The 22,949-nt window shown below is 37.1% G+C and overlaps 7 protein-coding genes across 7 annotated transcripts; 4 read left to right on the top strand and 3 right to left on the bottom strand.

The window, feature by feature from the left end:
• Positions 1–472: 472 nt before the first annotated feature.
• On the bottom strand, positions 473–1,625 carry L201_006616 (uncharacterized protein; the record flags this gene model as incomplete). Its single annotated transcript, XM_066222335.1, has 6 exons — positions 473–496; positions 569–662; positions 738–1,174; positions 1,234–1,326; positions 1,387–1,522; positions 1,612–1,625. The coding sequence occupies 6 exons, from the start codon at positions 1,623–1,625 to the stop codon at positions 473–475; spliced, it is 798 nt and encodes a 265-aa protein (XP_066078432.1).
• A 582-nt stretch (positions 1,626–2,207) lies between these two features.
• L201_006615 (uncharacterized protein) lies at positions 2,208–5,641 on the top strand (the record flags this gene model as incomplete). The annotated part of the gene is made up of 4 exons (XM_066222334.1): positions 2,208–2,247; positions 2,305–3,722; positions 3,804–4,809; positions 4,902–5,641. 4 exons carry the CDS (start codon positions 2,208–2,210, stop codon positions 5,639–5,641), a joined length of 3,204 nt encoding a protein of 1,067 aa, XP_066078431.1.
• A 402-nt stretch (positions 5,642–6,043) lies between these two features.
• On the bottom strand, positions 6,044–7,819 carry L201_006614 (phosphoenolpyruvate carboxykinase (ATP); the record flags this gene model as incomplete). The annotated part of the gene is made up of 3 exons (XM_066222333.1): positions 6,044–7,397; positions 7,456–7,643; positions 7,709–7,819. 3 exons carry the CDS (start codon positions 7,817–7,819, stop codon positions 6,044–6,046), a joined length of 1,653 nt encoding a protein of 550 aa, XP_066078430.1.
• A 1,733-nt stretch (positions 7,820–9,552) lies between these two features.
• Positions 9,553–11,839, bottom strand: L201_006613 (sulfate adenylyltransferase; the record flags this gene model as incomplete). Its single annotated transcript, XM_066222332.1, has 6 exons — positions 9,553–9,590; positions 9,667–10,477; positions 10,565–11,076; positions 11,196–11,371; positions 11,443–11,525; positions 11,726–11,839. The coding sequence occupies 6 exons, from the start codon at positions 11,837–11,839 to the stop codon at positions 9,553–9,555; spliced, it is 1,734 nt and encodes a 577-aa protein (XP_066078429.1).
• Positions 11,840–14,121: 2,282 nt separating this feature from the next.
• L201_006612 (uncharacterized protein) lies at positions 14,122–16,283 on the top strand (the record flags this gene model as incomplete). The annotated part of the gene is made up of 11 exons (XM_066222331.1): positions 14,122–14,222; positions 14,318–14,417; positions 14,494–14,602; positions 14,675–14,724; positions 14,868–14,941; positions 15,046–15,273; positions 15,343–15,378; positions 15,488–15,550; positions 15,634–15,733; positions 15,810–15,860; positions 15,951–16,283. The coding sequence occupies 11 exons, from the start codon at positions 14,122–14,124 to the stop codon at positions 16,281–16,283; spliced, it is 1,245 nt and encodes a 414-aa protein (XP_066078428.1).
• Positions 16,284–16,971: 688 nt separating this feature from the next.
• On the top strand, positions 16,972–18,880 carry L201_006611 (uncharacterized protein; the record flags this gene model as incomplete). The annotated part of the gene is made up of 13 exons (XM_066222330.1): positions 16,972–17,007; positions 17,082–17,108; positions 17,179–17,213; positions 17,286–17,364; positions 17,462–17,575; positions 17,643–17,680; positions 17,743–17,798; positions 17,860–17,909; positions 17,969–17,999; positions 18,061–18,102; positions 18,162–18,303; positions 18,390–18,642; positions 18,716–18,880. 13 exons carry the CDS (start codon positions 16,972–16,974, stop codon positions 18,878–18,880), a joined length of 1,068 nt encoding a protein of 355 aa, XP_066078427.1.
• A 1,054-nt stretch (positions 18,881–19,934) lies between these two features.
• L201_006610 (uncharacterized protein) lies at positions 19,935–22,280 on the top strand (the record flags this gene model as incomplete). Its single annotated transcript, XM_066222329.1, has 9 exons — positions 19,935–20,076; positions 20,170–20,295; positions 20,398–20,523; positions 20,607–20,768; positions 20,830–20,996; positions 21,055–21,647; positions 21,716–21,866; positions 21,941–22,036; positions 22,137–22,280. The coding sequence occupies 9 exons, from the start codon at positions 19,935–19,937 to the stop codon at positions 22,278–22,280; spliced, it is 1,707 nt and encodes a 568-aa protein (XP_066078426.1).
• Between the last annotated feature and the right edge of the window lie 669 nt (positions 22,281–22,949).

The raw sequence follows: 22,949 nt of genomic DNA, 5'->3' as shown, positions 1-22,949 counted from the left end.
GTTAAGATCTGCCAAAGTGTCGTCAAGTTGAGCTTAAGGTAAGAAAAAGCTATGCAGTCTAGAATTGGATTAGATATGATATAAATCAAGGAATGAGATAAAGGATATCTACAGCACAGCAACAGTTACTCGTACCGTTATCGTTACCCATGCGCGTGTCGAAGTGACAGGTTACACACGTCATACAAGTGGCTCATTATATATTATATATTTTTCTATACGAGCAATTGGCATCCTTATACGAGACCGACACAGCAATGCTTCAAATAACAATACAACAGCTGTCAACATCCGAGGTGTCAGGCAGCACATGAAACATACTCTGAATCTGTGCATAATAACATTTAACTGTTTGAAGATGACTTGTACAGATATGCACCACTTTCACCTTTACATACATACTTCAAAACTCATTTTTAATTCCCCCAAATCCCCAAGCTCAATCAAACAGAGAGAAGAAACCCACTCACCCCTATACTTTTACCTTTTTCGTATCCTTATAATACCATAGAAGAGATATTACATCAGTCAAGTTTTCGCTTCTCCAGATATGAACGAAAGTACATACCGGCTCAGTACCATTTGCTGGTTTTGTTATACCGAATTTTTCAGCTCTTTTCCTTTTCTTTTCTTCTTCTATAGCAATTTTTTCAGCCATTTCACTATGAATGACAAATCTACATCAGCTCATCTTCACTATGAGTAAGTTTTCTTAGGCAATAGTGAGATTGACTTACGGAGTTATTTCTTCCTGTTTTTTGTTTTCTACTTTCTTTGAGGCTGGAGCAGCAGAAGTAGCTTTGGATGTAGGAGCAGGAGCAGAATTAGATTCTTTCTTTTCTGGTAAACCGAATTTAGCAGCTCTTTTATCTAATACCTCTTGACTAATGCCTAATGAAGCTGTATCTATTGATCCTGCTTTTTCCTTCTTCTGTGTACCACCATTAGTAGATGAAGGTGTCGTAGTATTCGGTGGTTTGACAGAAGACTGTTCTTTCGAACCGTTCTTTGTGGTAGAGTTAGGTTTTGTTTTTGGCGTAGGATTTGGGTTGAAAGGTACACCGAATCTCTCTGCTCGTGCTTTCATTGCTTTTTGTTCTGGTGTCAATTCATCTGCTTTCACCGATGTCTCTGCGGGTGCATTTTCGGTCGTGTTTGGAGCAGGAGCAGAGGTCTGTAACATTACTGTCAGCTATTGCTTCAAATCCACCAAGTAAGCTGTGCTCAACTTACCTCCGTTGTTGTTGCTGGAGCGGTAGCTGATACGGCAGGAGTCGATGATGTCTGTGGTACCGAAGGTACAGGCGCAGTAACATCTGGATCAACCTAAATACATATAGATGTTAGGTTTGATCGCTATTCAATACATATCTAATCAATACTTACAAGTTCTTCAGCAGGTTCATCATCTAAACCGACATTATTATCCAATAAACGTTTTATCAAATCATCCTTTTTCCCCGTTTGTACCAAATGATGTTTGGCAAGCAATTCTTTGAGCTCTGTTACCTTTAATTTTTGTCTAATCAAGGACAGGGGGAAAAAAAAGGAAAGATTAGCAACATGACGATACCAATATAAAGCTGACGAATTATACCCTGTGGTACTTACAATTTAGCTTCCATTTTTGAGTATTATTTCTTGTTCTGGTTGATAGTTGCTAGGTTTCGGTGGGATGTTTGCGTAAGCCTGATAAATCTCGATTCACTTTTGTCGAGCTCCTTCTACTATCAACTGTGCTCTTGAGACAAGTAGGTATTTTATATAATTTTGCCAGGTATATTAAAGAACAAAGTAATGTTACTCATTTCATTGCACTAGAAAGACGCGTCTTGACCTTTACCTTGACCCTAAGCAGAAAGCAGTGAGAAGGAGAATGACGCACCTACAGTTAGGTACGCGAATAAGGTTGACCTTCATGGTTTACAGAAGGCGCCTATTCATTCAACCTGTTTCTTGACATGGGAAAAATTGCCAGATCATTGTTGTTTTGATCGTCTTTATCATTCTTCTTGATATCCCATATCACCATATCACATTCCTCCACCTTTGACGTCCACCTAAAATAATTATCAAAACTTAGTTAAGAAAACATTCTGACAGGTCAACTTCAGAGTCAATACGGGAAAGTTGCATAGTTCGTTTCTCAAATAGTCGTCCTGGGGATCAACTCAGTCAGGTAACCCCATCCAAGGGGATTTGACAATATGGAAGCCGATATGCAAGCTTCTCTCGAAGCTGTTATAGGTATGTTACTATATTGATGTTGCCTAAAATAACGTTAGCTAACACTTCGAATGGTAGATCCAAACTCACCTCTAGCTTCAGCGTCACTTTCTCCAGCACCATCTTTACCTCTCATTCAGCCAGATAATAACGCTCCCACTTCCCAATCCAATGCTACTCCTAAGAAACCTAAAACTATCGTGACTATGTTAAAAGCCGGACAGAAACCCAGAAAGACCAGAGCATCAATTACACCTAATTCAGCGGCGGATTTCAGACGTAGAGAAGCTAATAGATTAGCAGCTGAAAGATCTAGATCACGTACATCAGAAAAATATACTGCATTGGATTATGCATCGAAATCTTTGTCAGAAGAAAACCAAAGGTTGAGAAGACAAATAGCTGAATTAGAAAATGGAAATAAAAATAATAACGATAATCAACCTCATTCAGATGAAATCCTAGTACCGGTTTCACAAATTATACCAGATCACCCTCATGCTGATGCTGAAGAAATTGATAATCGTGAACAGCAAGGTACAAATTCAGAAGGAGAGATGAGGAAAGAAGAAAATGAAACGCAAATGGGAATAGAAGACCTGAATCCATCAAGACAAGAACAAGAGCAGGAACAAGAAGCTCATTCGAACACTATTTTAGCTGCTTTAACTGGTATAACGGGAGTGGACTTCTCTGAAGGTAACGAAGCTAGTTGGATGCAAGGTATGGAATCGTTATTGAAAGATTCTGAAGCTTCAGGTAGATTAGCAGAATTAGCTGTGGTAGCTACAACTGGCCAGAACGATTCAAGTGGTCAACAAAATCAAGATTATACTCATCAACAGACGAGTACCGAAAATTCATCACATCCCCCATTGATAGAGCCTGATCATAACACTCATAATATAACTTATCATACAGATCAAGATTCCAATGAATTGACTCTGGACCATAATGATCAACCTCACGAGATTCAGAGAGGATATCCTACATCCAATGAGATGCCAAAAGGTTTGATACCTTCACCAGCTAACAATCCAATCATAGCATTGGCTGCAGCAATAAACACAGAAATTGAAAGAATCATAATGGAAGATTTAGCGATAACGAAAGCTGCTATAGCGACCGTTGAACAGCAAATCGAATCTTTAAAAGAAAATCCTGCGTCCGAATTACAGGAATTAGCAAAGGAGGATCAAGAAGACCTGGAAAACTCTTTACCTCAATCATTGCTCATAGATGATATTGAGAAATTAGTAATACGTTCTTCGGAAATGGTTAATGAGACTCGTGTAATACAAGATGGTTTACCTCATTTACATGAAAATTTAATCAAACTACGTGATGAGAAAACGGAAGAAGAGAATAAAATTGCTGAATTGATAAAACAAGTTAAGAGTATAGCAATCTCAGATGAATCAGATAAAAAAACTTTTATCAACAATTTAATAGCTTTAGGTGGATTTGTTGAGAGTTTATTGACTGAGTCTCAACCTGTAAGATCCAAGCATTCAGTAGAGTATATCAGTCATACGATAAGCTGATATTTGTTAATTTTTCTTTTCTTTTTTTCGCAGGGCGACCTATCTTATGCGATTGGCTCATATTCGACACCTGCCATAGCGCGTAGACGTAGAGGTAGACCACCAAAAGGTGATATATCACGTACATTTTATCAATCTTTTCTACTTAAATATTCCCCTTCAACAGCATCCACATCAAATGCATCACCTACAAAAAGTGAATTCAAACAACCAAAAATTCGAGCTGCACGAAAATCTAAGAAAAGTAAATTACCTCTTTCAAGCGAAAAAGAACACCAAGACGATGCAGCAGAAGAAGAAGAAAATCAACAAAGTGTACAAGAAAATGTTCGTCAAATACAAGCTTCTGCGATACAAGAGAACGAACGTGAGCAAGAGCAAGCAGAATCACCAATTGTCCCGAACAGTCAATCTCAGCCCGAAGGTCAACCTGTATCTCAAGTCGAAACGCAAATTCAAACGCCTGTCAACGAACGAACCCAGAGTCAACAAGCAGTACATGCACCCGACTTGGAAGTAGAAAACAATGTTACTAATAATCAGGAAGAAGGAGCAATAGAGCTTGGGACGATAGATCATGAAGCTACCGTAGAAGCAGTAAATCGTGCAGAAGCATTTATATTATCACAATTAGCATCCGCAAGTCAAAATCATGGAAATCATCAAGAAGATCACGAAAGGGATAACAATAATCTTACCATGCATCAATCTACCTCATTTGCAGACTTTTTACCTGCTCAAGAAGAATTAGAAAGACAAGCTGATCAACAGCAGCATAATAATTCCGATATGAATCAATTGATCAATCCTCAGCTCAATCAACAACAACAGCAGCAGCAAGATATCAGTCAGAATAATGGTATAAACAATAGTAATAATATCGATAATAGTATTATTGGTACAGCGCGACAAGCTGTCCAAAGTGCTTTAGCTAGATTGAAAAAGGGTCCACCTGGAAGTTGTGATATTTGTATGAGAACTGAAACTACTGTATGGAGAAAGTTAGTTTTGGGTGATCAAATTCTTAAAGTTTGTAACGGTAAGTGAATTCTACATCCCCAAACTACATTTATGGAAAGTGAAAAGGTAAAAATGCTAATCATAACAAGTGAATATTGTTAAAATTTTTAGCTTGTGGATTATATCATAAAAAATTTGGAGTTATAAGACCACCTGAATTATGGGATGATGGAAATTCAATTAGAAGAAGAAGAACTGGTCCTAGAGCTTCTACTTCCACTACGAAACTTGATGGAGAACAAAATGATGATGGTGAAAGACCATCCAAAAGAGCTAAGAAAGAAGATGAAAGTATTTCTAGAGTTGACGAAGGGACAGAACAAATTGTTCATGGCAATATCACTGAAAATGCCAATAACGGTACAGCGGCCTCTTTGAATCATCTTGATATACCAGAACAAATACCAAATAATAGTGGTAATAATGGGGATGAGGGGGATGAGGGGGATGAGGATGATCATAGAAGAGCAGAATTGAATGCTGCTCTGATGGAGGGTATAACTGCGATTTCAGCTGTACCACCTTCACAACTTGAAGAAGAGGAAATTCTGAATACTACAGACGGTGAAGAAGAGATATTGATTCAAGATGTTCAGATGGATGATAATAGTAATGATGATATCCAAATCACACCGCTCGAGAATCAGAATATAACAAGTAAAGGAATAGAACAACAACAACAAGATATACCATTAATTGTATCTGAAGGTCATACTAATCAATCTTCATCATCAAATCAAGGTTTGCTTCATGAGGATATTCAAACTATATCAGACAATCAAGAAGAGGACCACTTGATCAATGAACATGAACGTCATATGAAAGAGATAGATAGTGTATTCTCTATATAGAAATCGAATTGTCAGTTGTAGAGTTTATATATCAAAGTATAATCATGCACTTCTATGACATGTTGTCTTTATAATTACGCAGTAGTAGTTTCCCTTGAAATCGTTTCCATCAGGAGAAAATTCAATACCTGTCCGTACAAAGCTTGTGATTGCCAGATTCTTTATACCTTTTCTACCAACTCTTTTCACGGATGACAGATCGAGAATGCTGCTTCTGACTCGATTCGACTGCAGATATGCCAAAGAATTGTACTGTGCAAATGAGTTACATGCTAATTGATGGGGGGGATGACAATAGAGTCAAGCTACAAACAAAAATATCCAAAAGAGTGGAAGAGAAACTATAATATTACAAAGTTGTAGTGTTCAAACCAAATTCAAAGATAATATCTTTAACTTGTTTTAAAGAATTGGACCAGCGTTTTTCACATCGGCTGTTATGGCATCTTCGTATTTTGAGAAAGCTTTTTGGAACATACCACCTAATTTTTGAATTTCAGCATTGAAAGCATCTTTTGAAGGCCATACTTTAGCTGGATCTAAAATTTCTGATGGTACACCTTCAACAGCTTTAGGAATTGAAAGGTTGAATACAGGGAAGTTTTCAAATTCAGCTTTTGCTAATGATCCATTGTGGATAGCATCAACAATTGCTCTAGTGTATTTCAATGGACATCTTTTTCCTGTACCGAATTTACCACCAGTCCATCCAGTGTTAATTAACCAACAATCAACTTTATTCTTTTCCATTCTTTCAGCTAACATCTTAGCGTATCTACCTGGATGTAAGATGATGAATGGTTGACCGTAACATGTTGAGAATGTTGGCGATGGTTCCACAATACCATCTTCTGTACCAGGTGTTTTTGATGTGTAACCAGCAACGAAATGGTATTGTGCTTGTTCAGGTGTTAATCTTGATACAGGTGGTAAAACACCGAAAGCATCACATGTTAACATGATAATGTTTGATGGTTGTCGATCAGCGATACATGGGATTTTGGCATTTGGAATGTATTCAATTGGGTAGGCACATCGAGTGTTTTCAGTGATTGAAACATCATCGTAATCTGGTACTCTGTCTGCTGGGTTGTAAACTACGTTTTCAAGGATAGAACCGAATTTGATAGCGTTGAAGATTTCAGGTTCTTTTTCAGCTGAAAGGTTGATGGTTTTGGCGTAACAACCACCTTCAATGTTGAAGACACCAGTATCTGACCATACGTGTTCATCATCACCAATTAATAATCGATTAGGATCGGCTGAAAGAGTGGTTTTACCGGTACCGGAGAGACCGAAGAAAAGTGTAACATCACCGTTATCACCTTTAGCTTGATTTGCTGAGGAGTGGAGAGATAATTGACCGAATTTTACTGGTTGGAGGTAGTGCATGACTGAGAAGATACCTTTCTTCATTTCACCAGCGTATTCTGTACCAAGAATAACCATTTCCATTCTCTTGAAGTTGACTTCTACTGAGGTGGTTGAGGTCATACCGGTGGTGAATCTATTGGCAGGGAATTGACCAGCATTGTAAATTATGAAATCTGGTTCACCAAAGTTTTCAAGTTCTTCAGGTGTAGGTCTAATTAACATGTTGTGCATGAATAAGGCGTGGTATGCTCGAGAAGCGATAACTCTAACTTTGATTCGGTATTTTGGATCCCAACCAGCGAAACCATCAAAAACGTAAACGTTTTCTCGGGTGTTAAGGTAATCAATAGCTCTTTCTCGGTTGATTTCGAAAGTGTGTTCACTAGAGTAGTGAAAAAGTCAGTATAGGAAGGATGCTATTCAGAAGAGACTGTACTCACTCCATCTTTATGTTAACAGGACCCCACCATACATCATCTTTACTAGAATCTTCATATACAATTCGCTTATCTTTTGGTGATCTACCAGTCTTTTTACCAGAGAAGTTGATTAAAGCACCACTTGAAGAGATGACAGCACCTTCGTTGAGGATGGCATCTTCGTAAAGGGAAGCGATAGGGGCGTTTCTCTGTAAATTTGGAATATATCAGCTGTGTGAAGGTCAGAGAGAAAAGATGTAGAGAAAAAGCTTACTTTGATGTGAATTCTATCAAGGTCAAAACCAGCTTGTGAGAATAATTTGAGTTCTTGACCGAGGAATTGGTTTCCTTCGTATTCATCGTGACCGTGTCTTCCGTGAGGCATTTTGTATGTTTATCTAATTTGGGTGAGTGAGGAGGATAAGGTATGAAATGTATGTGACTATGGGATGATTTGAGATTGGAGGTTAGCTAAATGTTGAGATTGAAGTGTAATAGAGGTACAATAAACAAGATAGGATGTATATATGGTGTGAGGGGACATTACCCAATCCTCTAAAGGAAGGCTGGACAGATGATGATGGAGAAAGAGGTCGCACGACAATGGATGTCACGAGATTGTGATATTCCAATCCAAATAGATGAATGATCACACAGATGAAACTGTATTCACTTGATCGGATAATATCTACTAACCGGTCTTGTGATACTAAAAGATGAACTTACCAAAGATGTTATTTTATGGGAACTATTTAGCCCAGATATATTTGTGGAAATTTATTTGCTTGAGAGAGAGAGAAGAAGGAGGGGGGGGGGGGGATAGAGACATTCAAAGAGGATGTTTATATATCTATCTATCCCAAGCAATGAAAATGGTATGAACGGCATTGAGGAATAATGAAATATTCGAAATTCATTCATCCTATACTTCCACAGCCATTATTGGTAGGGAATATCGTCATAATAATCCTAAAGATATCATTGATAGTCGGACTATTCCGGCGAAGCGGGGCGCCAGTAAGACACTGGCAGTATTTCACTATTTCGAACGGAAAAGTCAATCCAAAGTTAAATCAATCGAATAACCACGTTTGACCATATAAAAGACCACGTTATTATCGAATGTCATGTTTTATATATCGGTCAAATCGATTTTAATCGGTTAAACCCTTTCTATCCATCCCTGAAATAGAATCGAAACAAAGGAAGTATGATAGAAATCCGATAATCCGACGATATATTCGAAAAACGAATTAAATCATTTCGATTATACCTTTGAAACCATTTTCGAATTTTTTATCATGTTCACCTGTCAACTGTAAAGCATCATTCCGGTTTCTTCCGATAGTTATAAATCCAAACCTCAGTTAACGGAATCATACCGCTTGCTATTATATGTTTGTTTGAGCTGGAATAGAGTTTATGAGATGAAAATAGAAGCGGAATTACCGTTCCTCATCTCGTTTCAATGTTTCAATACCAGATGTTGCGCTAATGATTCTATATGATAGAATCCCATAATTCCAATCCCATGCTTGCTCATGGCTTATACATTTGATAGGTCCGGACATGCCGTTCTCAGGTACATACACGATATTATAGTGAAGACCCATTATTAAAGTGGTCTCTAGCATCAACATAAACCGTGAAAAGCCGGCGGGAATGGAAAAGTAGCCCCAATGGTGGCCTGGAAGAATAAACCTCTACGGTTCGGCTTTACGTTAATGCATTCTTTCCATAATACACTTATAACGGAAATGCATATTCCCTTGTAGTAATTTTCTACTTTTGTGCCAGTTTTCCGCAGAGCCCGGTCTGATGTCGATATGTCAGTTGAATGATATTATTTGCACCTGAGACCATCAATTAAAGCAGCGAGTTGAGTGAACAGTCTCGTTCATGGAACGCTGCCACGAGAATCGCATAGATAATTGTAGTAAACTGCTTGATCTTAAATGATCCTTCAATAGCAACATGTGAAGTGAGAGAATCGATGAGCAAGATGTGCATGATGTATAACTACAAATGAAACAAAAACAACGCTTGTCTACCTAAGGCAATCCCTAAATCCGTTCTATCCTAATTGTATCTATGCCAAGTCAAACTATCCCAACTGCTTTAAATAAGGTTTTCACCTTCGAGTAACATGATAATAGCTGTGGAAGAAGAATCAGTCAGAAATTAGCTCGCATTCGATTGTTCGAGTGATGCAAATGCAAAAGACAAACTCACAGTGAACGATTTCTGGGACGGTATCATTTCTGAGGTCACAAACTAAATCTGCGTCTGTTGGAGCTTCATAGATATCATCTACACCAGCTAAATTTTTCAATTGACCTGATCTAGCTCTTTTATATAAACCTCTTCTATCGACTTTTTCACACCATTCTAAAGGAGTAGCAACGTGAACTAAGAAGAAATTACCATTTACGATTTTTTTCATTGCTTGCCTTGATTTCTCATATGGTGCTACTGGAGCAGCAATAACTGCGGCACCAGCTTTAGTCAATTCAGAAGCTACAAAAGCAATTCTTTGTAAATTTATATGTTTTTGTTCTGGTGTTATAGCTCTATCGATTGATTTATCTAAATCACCTCTTAATTCTTCACCAAGCAATAATGAAACTGATCTTGATCCTTGTTGTTGTAATGTAACTTGTAATGCTCTTGCAATAGTCTCTTTACCAGAATTATGTAAACCACTGATTAAAATTGTGAATCCTTGTTGTGGTCTAGGTGGGTATGAATCTCTTAATACTTTTACAACACCTGTGTATGAGAACCAATCTGGAATTGATGCTCCAGTTCTTAATCTTTTTCTTAATTCTGTACCAGAAATATCTGCTGTGACTGTTCCTTTAGGTACTTCATCAACTGGTTGATATTCGTCTGTTCCAGGTAAATATGTCATAGCTTGGAATGGTACCATTTCAATTGATAATTCATCTTTGAATTGAGTAACTAATTCTTGAGCATCGTATGGACCATAGAAATCTTTTCCTTGAGAGTTTTTACCTGGTCCAGCGTGATCTCTACCGACAATCTATGAAATTAAAAAAAAAAAAAAACGGAAGATTAGTACAAGCAGAATATAGCTTGACGATTTTAAGGTAGATAGATTTATACTTACAAAGTGAGTAGCACCAAAGTTCTTTCTAATAATAGCATGCCATACAGCTTCTCTTGGACCAGCCATTCTCATAGCTAAAGGTAAAAGAGCCAAATGTGCCATACCTTCAGGGTATGAAGGCATTAAAGCTTGATAAGCTCTAACTCTTGTATAATGATCGACATCTCCAGGTTTAGTTAAACCAACTACAGGATGAATTAAAACATTTGCTCTTCTTTGTCTTGCTGCTCTAACAGTTAATTCTCTGTGTGCTCTATGCATTGGATTTCTAGTTTGGAAAGCTACAACTTTTCTCCAAGCTAATTTATGGAAATGTGCTCTTAATTCTGTTGGTGTAAATCTTAATGGTACATAATCGTAATGTGTTGGTGCAGAGATAGCTTCAACTTTACCACCAACGTAAAATTCTTTCACATTGTTATGTAAATATGCTACAGCTGGATGAGCATTATCATCTGCTCCCATAACATTTTCAGCTTCAAGGTGCTTGTCTGGTGTGTAAATGTCGGATACTGTAATATAGAACAAATTGGTCAGCGATCTTGTGTTTGCCAAGCAAATGATTTCTCATGTTTTGCTCAACAGCTAGCTTTGCCATTTTGATTTAACATTTCATGAAGATTTAACTCACCAGTTAAGATAGCTAAAGCGGCGTCGTCTCTAGGATCTCTTAAAGCTACTCTTGCACCTTCTTTGAGGTTTAATCGAGTGATGTCTTCTTGGGAAACATCAAGGGTGATTGGCATTGGGAAAAGGGTACCTTGTCTTTGACCATGAACAGGTTCAAGTCTAAGAGTATCTCGGACGCTGTAAATATTCATACAAATGGTTAGTATGTTTCCAATCCGTATGTCCTGGCTCACTACGAAAACACTTACGAAATGTAGTCTCTTTCAGTCATGAAACCTTCAAGAGGTGAAAAACCACCGTTTAAGATAAGTTCGAGATCACATAATTGTCTCTATCAAACCGTGTTCAGAATCATTAGCACTATACTTTCTGATTTATATTATGTTTAAACCACCATTCGCAGCTCTCCCCATCTCGTATATCCTCCTTACCTCCTTCTCAGTAGGCAGAAGTGGAAGATCTTCTCGCCGCTTCTCCTGGCTAACGATATCGTGCACCTATAATCATAATAAACGAAATTCGTTCACTCACCTCAGTAAGGAAGATATCATTCAAAGCTCTAGCTTCTTCAACTAATTCGTTGTGTCTAGGAGCATCCCTGGCTACTAAATCTTTTAATACACCACCGTGAGGAGCGTTGGCCATTTTGAATAATCGATTGTGTTTGGAGTAGTTTAGTTATTAATAGGATACGACCTTTGGACGTGATAGAATACCTGTTCTTTTTTTGTTTTTATGATAAGATGTAAGAAGAAGAAATAGGATAAGTTATCTAATATCTAATATCTATAATCAAAATTCGGGATGTACCAGCATCAATCGTCAGTCCAAAAGATGATTGATAATTTATTTTTATTCCCAAAAAAAAAATTAGTCAAACCTTTATCAATCAAGCGTGTTTGGTGAACAGAGTTTTAATAATTACCCAAAAAATCATCATGCATCAATATATCGTCATTGATAAAAAATCTGGAATAACCTCCCACGTTATTTTAACTGGAACTCTACCTGTAATAGGGGTTCACTCTATCATCTGTTATCAAATCAATGAATATTTATCTGGAATCATGGTGATTTTTCTCTATACAGAGAGTAATCGACAACCACCAAAAAATCCAAAAAAAAATGTTAATCACGCAATCGATCTCGCCATTTTTAAATGATTTTATGGAAATCAATAATATATAATGTCAGTCACTCAGGCACGCATGTATAGCAACAACATAATAGCCGATTTAATACTTAACCTCATACATTGAAAAAAAGGTTTCGGCAAACGCATTCATGTTTTACAGCTTTAATTTCTGCCAAAATCATTCGCCGTCAGACATCTTCTCTACACGCCTAAATCAAAGAATGGAGTTTTGGAAAAGAATCGTTCTTTGAACAAGCGACAATTTGTATGTATCTCTTGGCGGTCTTCTTTAACTTTGCCAAGTGTTTACCACTTATCACGTCTTAAGTGGTGAAAGATGTCGTTTGAGCAGAAGAACTATGTAGATCTTTTGGATTTCTCACGCTGAGAGGAATGGGTAGAGTTCTTACTTGTTCAATCGTCATTGTGAACTTGCATTTGGAGCATGATAATACCAACCACTACATACAGTATACGAGAGATTTTTGTCCAGAAAGCCCAGGCCGTACCACCAAGCAAATGATTGATGCAATATCAGCTATTTCCATCAGATCTCTACATCTTTCGCGAAGGAATCAGAATCTTACCAGAAACTTGTGCGATAACCAAAATCGTCTTGCTAAGGCTATATTCCAAATAGCTATCGTAAATAGTTGACGTGGACTACAGGGAGACCTTTCATCAAGTCCAAGTCCCCTCAGGAATTATCCACCAACCTCGAAGCTGCAATTGACTTTACTGTATTCTTATTACCTTATTACTTCACAAGGTACATTTAGTTTTCACATCGAAATACTGGATGGACCACGATACCCACTCGAAATAGTCGCGGTAAGTCCCAAAATAAGAACCGATTTTACCGCGTCGAGTACCGAAACAGGGTAACATCCAGCGAGGTCGAGCATAGAATTAGGGGTAGTTGTGTATGTCACATTCGTCATCCTTAGCCCAAGTATTGAAACGCACAAACCTTTACTCTTACTTGTCATTGATGAGCATATGAAGGGATGAACGATCAAAGCTTCAAGCTAAATGTTTGGTATACTAAATCATCTTGGAAACCATCAACTAAACAGGATCTCAAACCCCTCGACACCCTAAAAAAACGGATCAAATTGATGGTAATCGACGGCTCGGTATTTAAAGTTCGGTTTGGGCGTTCAAAAGTTGGTCAAAGCATAGCCGTTCATCAAGTGTCTATTACTGTACCGGAAATAGAACAGCTACCGTATCTCACAAGATCCCTCGATTTTGATGATTTGATTTTTAGCTCAAACATTCACCCTTACTTTTTAGATCACCATCAAAAATATTTTGAAACATTCATCAGTTAGTTCATCTAATTCGACTATACGACATGTTTTGATGATGTCTCCCAAATTTGCATTGACATCGAGTTTCTATGCCTTTGAGTCCAATTTATGAGATGAGCGTAAAAAACCAATCTCAGGAAGAACCTCTTTGCAATGATGTGTGTGAAAAGGGGTAGAGAGTAGAGGTCTATGTGACATCCAACGAGGATAAACTAACGTTCAAAGGATGATATCGCAACCCACGAATATCAGTAGATCTACAACTTGGCAAATTTTCATAAATAGCTATAAGATTATATATACGATCTGCTATCTCCATCCGTTTGACCTATTTCTCTTCAATAGCTAACCACCTTTTTCTAACCTTGTGTACTGTACTATAACTGTCATATCGTATATATCTGTCATTCGTTTATATTCAAGCTGTAAATATACTTTAGTACCAGTATCACCAGTATAGAGGTGAAGAGAACTTCAAGATGGCTTCCGTTATATCTACAGGTGGTTTATCCGTTGAGGATTTTGCTAAACTTTCAATCAATATGAACCGAAATGTTAACTTAGGTACATATTTCATCGCGTAAGTTTTCTATTTTAAATCGTTTCTCTTCTATGGCTACTGTTTCGTTGCTTCTCAAATGGACCATTATTAACTTTCTTGACTTGACTTGGTAGTACGACCACCGATCTACTATTATGTGGTGTAATGATTGTACAGTTTGTTGAGTATTGGACTTATTCAAGAACAGATAGAAAATTTAATAAAGCGGTGGTTGTGAGTTTTCTTGATATTCTCTTAATGGTTCTGATGTCATTAACGTTTCGTAACTGTTTTACCTTACCGTTCATAGATAGTGTCCTCACTGACGAGTATGGGAGGGACGTTCTTCGTACTGAATATGATGTTTAAGCTATTTGTGTATCAATTTGGAGAATATTCACCTTTTGCCACTACTCGAGGTAAGCTTTTGAAGTCCATGCAACGCACAAAGCCAACACTATATTGTATTGACTTACCTGAAAACACAACAGATTTGGGTTATTTGGCTATTTTTGACGTTATTTCGTCTTTCGCCACTTCAGTGAGTCACTTTAACCTTTCTTTCCCCTTAACACCACGATCCTTTTTGTGGTAGAGAAGATGATAACACGATTCGTGGTATATATGTATTCCTCACAATGATACAATATGCTGATAAACCCCTGACTGCATCGTAACTTATAGCTTTTCTTTGCAGAAAGGGCATTTCTCATTCTGGGTAGATCGAAGATTTTTGCTATATACGCGATTATATGCTTGTAGGTTACTTCCCTTTGAATTCATCTATATTTGACTTCTGATATTTGCAAGTCCCGGTGTCTTTACCTGACCTGACTTTTCGTATTCTACTTTAATGACATAGTCTCGTTAATATTACCGGTGGTATTGGATATCCAGTTCTTCAAGATATATCAACAAGAACACATAAAGAATCAGACCTGCAACATAAAGTTTGGATGACAACGATGTATGTTTCTGGGGCATTAGGATTAGATTTCATGGTCAATGTTATAGTCACTTGGAGTATGTTAAAATCTAAAGCGGAATCAGGTTGGAAAGGTGTCGATGGTGCTTTAGTTAGATTTGGCAGGTAAGTGTCTGTTATACCAGTTTGGGTAAGGAAAGACTCTTTGAATGACTTTGATTTACATTTTCCCAGAATCGTTATTGAAGCTGGATATCCACAAACTATGATGTAAGTAGTTCATTTTTGGCTTTTCATGGTTTTATCTCTCTTAATTTTTTACACAACCACGCCTCGGAAATGAGCCTGATTACGAGTAGCTAACGTTTGGTATGATTAGAACGATCTGTTGGTTCGTTACCTTCTTTGGGTATACCGATCTTTATATTGCTATTTATCCATTGTAAGCCGAATGCTTCTTATGTGTTTCATATATAATAGCGATATATAGCTAATAAGTGATTGTCTTTTCATACGAACAATCAGATGGGTTCAAAACAAATTCTATACTTGTGTTTTATTAGCCTCACTTAATAGTCGATACTCACTTAGAAGAGCTAGAAACCAGGGATTGACCAATTACCTTGTTAGTCTGAGTCCCGAGATGCCAACATTCCACGTCCTTCTGACATGCACTAACTACGATGATCGATGTTCTGTAGGATCCATCCAAACCACCTGTCGTACATGTTGTGACCGAAACATATGTTCAAGTGAGTTCCGTTCTATGTTTTACTGTAGATCAATCACGATTCATTTTGGTAATTTTCCGAGCTAATTGTGAAGTGTTTCCTGGTCAATAGCAAAGTGAAGGATCTAATTTACCTACACAATCAACACCGAATTTACCTAAACCGAGATATTCAAATCCTGACCATCATAACAGTGCTTCATTTTCACCTAGAAGAAAAACTCAAAGTACTAAAAAAGGTAATTTACAAATAGAATTTGAAGAAGAGTCAACAGACTACGATGAAACTCCTACATTAACCAATTCAATCAATGGTAATAATAATCAAAATGATTTAACAGATAAAGAAGAAGATTCAGATTCATTACATAAATTAGATTATATTGATAATTCTTCAAGAACTGGTTTGACTGATGATTCTTTCTTACCATCTATCAAAAAGTAACCCAAAAAATAGATAAATAGGAAATTTGGCCATCAAATCAGCTTGAAAATGGTAGCGAACACGGTTAATAGGCGAATATGTGTCAGAAATAGAGATGCTACATTGGATCGTGGTATCTTTCGGTGATAGAACTCTAAATATTTAACAACAAATGATGCAACTTTCATTACCTCTACTTGTAGATCCCTCACAAAACGACAGCACTAACTAACTAAACGCTGTAATTTCGGTGTTTATCACGGAGAGAGTAAAGTCCCGAATTTGTCGGCCCGGAGATGACCGTATCACGTACAGTGGGTATATCTGCCTCCACCTCCACTTCACTTTGAGCAATGACAAAGTGTCGTGACGTGATGTTAAGATGCAAGCACGATTTCCCTGGAATAGCTCTAGCAAATCAGTATCTAAACGTCGGCAGAGTAGTAGTGTGAGCGATAAGGTAATCTCAAAAGGAGGAGTGATCACATGCTCTATAGCTCGAAATCTCGAAATCTGGAAAAACGTTCTAGAAATTGAGGATTTATATATAGACTGGTCATTCATCATTTAATTGATCCTTTCGATTCCCCCCTCGCTTTTCGCAAATTCATCAAATAGTTATATGTTATTAAAAGGTATATCAATAGCCAAGAACCTTACTTTGAAATCAGTACCTAAACTTCCTCAACAAATCAGATATTCAAATACAATGTCCGGACAAGCTTTCGAACCTAAAAACATGCTTGTGAGTTCACCTTTTCTGAGTAGATCGTATATTAAGATCTGATAGCTAATATTTGATTACTTGATTGTTGATAGTATCGAAACCTCGGTAATACTGGTCTCGTAGGTTTTACTCTTGCTTCGGACAATCCAAATGAGAAGAAGCTCATGTAATGATATATTCAATTTGTAGCGAGTACCAGTATTCTCGTACGGTGGATGGTTAACGTGAGTCTATGATAACATATACCAACACGTCACCTTGTGGTGGAATGTGACTGACGATTGCTCTGTCCATAGTGTCGGTTATAATCAAAAAGGTGATATTGTCAAAGAATTGATGCAAACTGCTTTCGATGCTGGTATCAACATGTTCGATGTAAGTCTTCGATATCATCATTTAAGCTTTGTCCTGGAGTGTTTGGGGGGGTGTAAATGAATATTTACTGACCACATTGATCTCCTGGATCGGGTAGAACGCCGAAGCCTATGCTGGTGGTGAATCCGAACTTCAAATGGGAAGAGTTATCAAAGAACTTAATTGGAATAGGAGTGATATTATCGTTACTACCAAGATCTTCTTTGGTGTTGTAAGTAGCTGTTCATCGTATTGCTTAATCACTCGAGTTTAAGCTAAATAGATTTCGTTGTTAACAGGGCAGAAAAGAGAGACACAATACTCGTGGTTTAAGTAGGTAAGTGACCTACGATTGATCCTTTCTTGTTTAATCAGCTTAATTTGGTCCGCGTCCACCAGAAAACACATTATTGAAGGTCTCAATGACTCTTTAAAGAGATTACAACTCGATTACGGTAAGTGTTCCCGCCGAGTGATAGTCGTAAACAAGTTACTGATATGACATGCATAACTCAGTCGACATTGTCTTTGCCCACAGACCTGATGTTACCACACCTATGGAAGAGGTAAGTCTGCAACGACCCTCATCGTAATTTGCTCGCATGGCTTACATTTTTCGCTGTAGACTGTAAGAGCCTTCAACTACCTTATCGATAGTGAGTCCACCTTAAGCTACCTCAAACCTGTCCAGACTCAGATGCTGATAAACCTCCACAGCCGGAAAAACTTTCTACTGGGGTACATCAGAGTGGTCAGCCAGTGAGTTGAGATGCTGACTATACTAGCTGAATGTATTGCTCACATCTTGCATTAAACAGTGCAAATTCAACAAGCTCATGAAATCGCTCGACGACTCAACATGGTCGGTCCTGCTGCTGAACAACCTCATTACTCCATGTTCACCAGAGAAAGATTCGAACAAGAATATGAACCATTGTGGAGATATGAGAACTATGGAAGGTGAGTGTCGCATATACTGCATCCATGCCCTTTACTCTTGTGGATATCATCAACTAGGATGTTGGCTAATTCTCTGCATCTTCTAGTACCATTTGGTCACCACTTGATTCAGGTCTTTTAACCGGAAAATACAATGATGGTATTCCCGAAGGTTCAAGATACCACAGTAACTTGAACGGTGCTATGGATGATAACGTTAAACATCTTACTTCACCTGAAGGTAAAGCCAAGATTGAAAAAGTTAAGAAATTGACTGCTGTTGCAGAGAGATTAGGTGGAAGTATGACAAGTTTAGCTTTAGCATGGACTTTGAAACATAAAGGTGTTTCTACATGTATTGTAAGTGATACCTAACTTAGTGAATCTCGGCTGCTAGAATGGCCAAGCTGACTGTGGGATGTTTGCGTATCAGCTTGGTGCCACTAAACCTGAACAAATCAAAGAAAACGTCAAAGCTCTTGATATTTACCCTAAACTCACTCCAGAGGTTTTGGAAGAAATCGAAAAGATTCTCGATAACAAACCTGCTTTACCAAACTCTTACGGAAGAAGAACTGAAGATGGTGAATTTGCTTAAGGTTAATTAACTGTCAGTCGAAAGGATGGATGAATGAAGTCAAAGGAAACAACCTGTGGATCTGGTTAGTAGATAGTATAAGCTAAAGCAGAAATAAGATGAATATTGCTAAGCGGTTTACTTGAGTTTATCCATTACAAAACTGCGCATTTATTATTGTTCTGCATTCATCCTCATCCAAATAGAGATGACCTTGTTGGTACAAAGCAGTCTCAGATGACTTTACCATGAAAATACAACCACTTCTATGTTGCTTAAAGCTCAAAGTAACAAAAGTATTTGCAAAAATCAGTTTGTTTACGTTCCTGTCGAGTAAAGTGGGAGATAAGATAATCAGGTAATAAAGGGAGATAGCATGAAGAACATCATTACAGTTCCGAGTTGCTTCCACTATCATAGCATCTTCCGATTTTATGCAGTTTTTCTTGCAAGCGAGTCCGATATCGGACACTTTTACCCTGAAGAACAAGAAAGATTAAACCGCCACATTCAGGCGCAACTTCCAGAGAAACGAAACTGGTAAGGTCCGATCGGATATCCGATACTTGAGCGGATCGGTATGTCCTCTTAATTGCCCTAAAATCATGATTTTTTCTCTTGGAAGAATATAATCTTTTTATCTAATCTATCGAGAAACATCCTTTGGAACCAAATAAATCAAAGTAATGCCATGAACATTGATTTTTGATGATGAAAACGATCAATTTGATGATATACAGATATACTTGTATAGTGAGAACGAGTTAAAACGATGTAGAACCAATCAAAACTCATATTGATTCCCAATTCAGGGTAAATCCCCAAAAGGAAAAAAAAAAAGATGAATACGTGCACATCGAACGAAAGAAAGAAAGGTTTCATACTTTTATTCTTCTTCCTCTTATCATTTAAATAACTTTGTCCTCTTATTTATCTGATCCCAACAAAGACTATATAGCATCGTCTTCACATAGCCTGAATCACTTACAACCCACTTGTATAGTTTATTACTGCTGAAATTCATCAAGTGATCACTCCACAACGCGTCAACCTAGCTAGGTGATACCTTTTCAAAATGGTAAATGAACTATCTCAACGAGCTTCATTAGATTATGTACCAAACACAGGAGTAACAGGTGATAATGATAATGTTAAAGTTCCTTCAATAGAAGAGAAACATATAAATAATATGTTCGCTAATGCAGCTTCTGCTACAGGTAAGTGAATTCGTGTGACAATGAGACGCGTTTTTTCCCAGGTAAAGTAAACTAGTATGCTAATGTATCTAAAACTTGATCTTTGATAAACAGCAAAAGAACATAAAATGACTTTATTAGAAGGCATTAGATTATATCCAAAAGCCATAGGATGGTCAATTTTGATTTCTTCTTGTTGTGCTATGGAAGGTTATGATGTTTCTTTAGTTGGTAATTTCTGTAAGTTTTAGTACAATATTTTCTACCACTCATTTGGTCCTCCTTCGTATTTCTTTTTCGCAGGCGACTGATATATCATATTCTTCTTTCTAATCCATCTAGACGCTTTCGAACCATTCAACAGAAAATACGGTGTTTTAGGTTCAGATGGTACATATCAGGTTCCAGCTAGATGGCAATCTGGTTTATCAAATGGTGCTCAATGTGGTCAAATCCTAGGTTTGATACGTGAGTTATACCCCAAACCTTCCACTTCATAAATATACAGTTAACGCACCATGCTGATCTTGCTCATTGTGTATGTGGATAAGTAAACGGTCTATGTACTGAACGATATGGTTACAGACCTGTTCTTATGGTTTGTTTAGTTTGGTTAATGGGTGTAATAACAATTTTCTTCTGTGCACCAAATATTCAAACTTTACTTGCTGCTGAAATTCTTGCTGGTATACCTTGGGGTGTGTTTCAATCTAGTGAGCATCTGAAATCCTCTTTATCGTCAAACAACATATATATACTAATCATGCTGTGTAGTCGCTATCAACTACGCTTCAGAAGTTTGTCCAATCCCATTAAGAGGTTATTTGACATGTTATGCCAACTTCTGTTGGGGCTGGGGTCAATTGATTGGTATCGGTGTTATCAGATCAATGTTTGATAGAACTGATCAGTGGGCTTATAGAATACCTTATGGCGTTCAGGTAAGTTAGCTGTTCTTTCATCGCAAGGTGGATTGACTGACCAATCAATTTGACTTAGTGGGTATGGCCACCTTTAATTTTGATTGGAGTTATATTTGCACCTGAATCACCTTGGTGGTTAGTACGACAAAATAGAATTGAAGATGCTAAACATTCTTTGAAGAGATTAACTTCATCAAAGAGAAATCCAGAATTTGATTTAGATGAAACAATAGATATGATTAGACATACAACAGAATTAGAAAAAGATATGACGAGTGGATCATCATATTTAGATTGTTTCAAAGGTATTGATTTAAGAAGAACCGAAATTGTTTGTGCAATATGGGCAATTCAAAATTTATCTGGAAATACATTTAGTAATTATTCAACTTATTTCTTTAAACAAGCTGGTTTAGATGGTACAATCGCATATGATTTTGCAATGGGTCAATATGGTATAAATATGGCAGGTACTTTTGGTGCATGGTTTTTAATGTCTTTAGGTTTAGGTAGAAGAAAATTATTATTATCTGGTTTAGTCGGTTTATCAATTTCTTTATTCGTAATGGGCTTCATAGGTTTAGTTCCTGATTCTCATAAACATGCTGCAAGTTTAGCTACAGGTACAATGATGTTGGTATGGGCTGTAAATTATCAATTATCAGTTGGGTAAGTCTTTTGATTTTATGCGAGACAATATGTAGAAAAGTTGCTAATATCGATTCCCAAATTTATAGTACGATAGCATATTCCTTGGTAGGAGAGATCTCTTCAAGAAGATTAGCAATCAAGACTGTCGCCTTAGGTAGAGCAGCTTACAACGTCGTTGCTATTATCAATAACGTTTTAACACCTTACATGATTAATCCAACTGCATGGAATTGGGGAGTGAGTGATAGTCCTCAATCACACTACATATAATACCGAAAAGATATGCTAACTTTCGTCTTGCCCACATTAAGAATTACGCCGGTTTCTTCTGGGGTACTTCATGTTTACTTTGTTTAGTCTACGCTTATTTCAGAGTTCCTGAACCTGCAGGTAGAACATTTGCCGAGGTAGGTGGATTTTTCATGTATATAAACAGTTATAGCATCATGTGTATCCAGATTACTAATAACATTTCTCGTTTTTCCTGTTTTCTCCTCACCAAATTAGCTTGATATCTTATTTGAACGTAAAATATCAGCAAGAAAATTCGCTACAACAGATGTGAATGCTTTTGATATTACTTTAAAACATAAAATTCATGGTGGTAAAGATGGTTTTGCACATGATGAAGAGAAGAAATCTACTGCTTGACTAAGTTCGGGTTTTAAAGATTTGTTTTGTTTAGGAAGAAAGAATAGAGATTTAGAGGTTTAGTGTAGTTTATTCTGGTCTAATTAAGTTTAGTCCAGTTGTTTTGGCTTTTTTTCCCAAGATGATTCAATTAATGCCCCATTTTGTTTTGTTCGTTTCTTTGGGCAGTTTTCATCAAATAATAATAAAATTCCTTTCGGTTTTTGTACATAAATTTCTTCTTTTGTTATTTCCATACTCCTAACCTAATTTCAATCAATTTAAATCAATTTTCCAATATTCTTAATTAATATTCTTTCTGGTACGCCGTTTTTGATACTCAATATATATGATTGATAATAAATGCATGAATGAAATTATGAACAAGATAATGACAAGTGACTATTGAAACAGTGAATTCCATTATCAATGAGGATGTTTTTCATTTTTGAGTTTTTCAAATTTGAGTATATGTAACACCTGTACATAGACATATATATGCCTGACTGTCATAAATGAATGTTACGATTCCTTCAAACTATATCTATTATGTATACATCAACAAAGAATGAAAGGTTAAAAGATAAATAATTGTATCAACACACAATGAATGGAATTGGTCTATAATGTCTGAACGTGAATAGGTACTATCGCTCTCTGATAATACAGAAATGCCTCGATATCGCTAAG

The sequence above is a fragment of the Kwoniella dendrophila genome, chromosome 9, assembly GCF_036810415.1.
Source record: "Kwoniella dendrophila CBS 6074 chromosome 9, complete sequence".
Taxonomy (NCBI): domain Eukaryota; kingdom Fungi; phylum Basidiomycota; class Tremellomycetes; order Tremellales; family Cryptococcaceae; genus Kwoniella; species Kwoniella dendrophila.
This window is presented reverse-complemented; position numbering and strand designations above follow the sequence as displayed.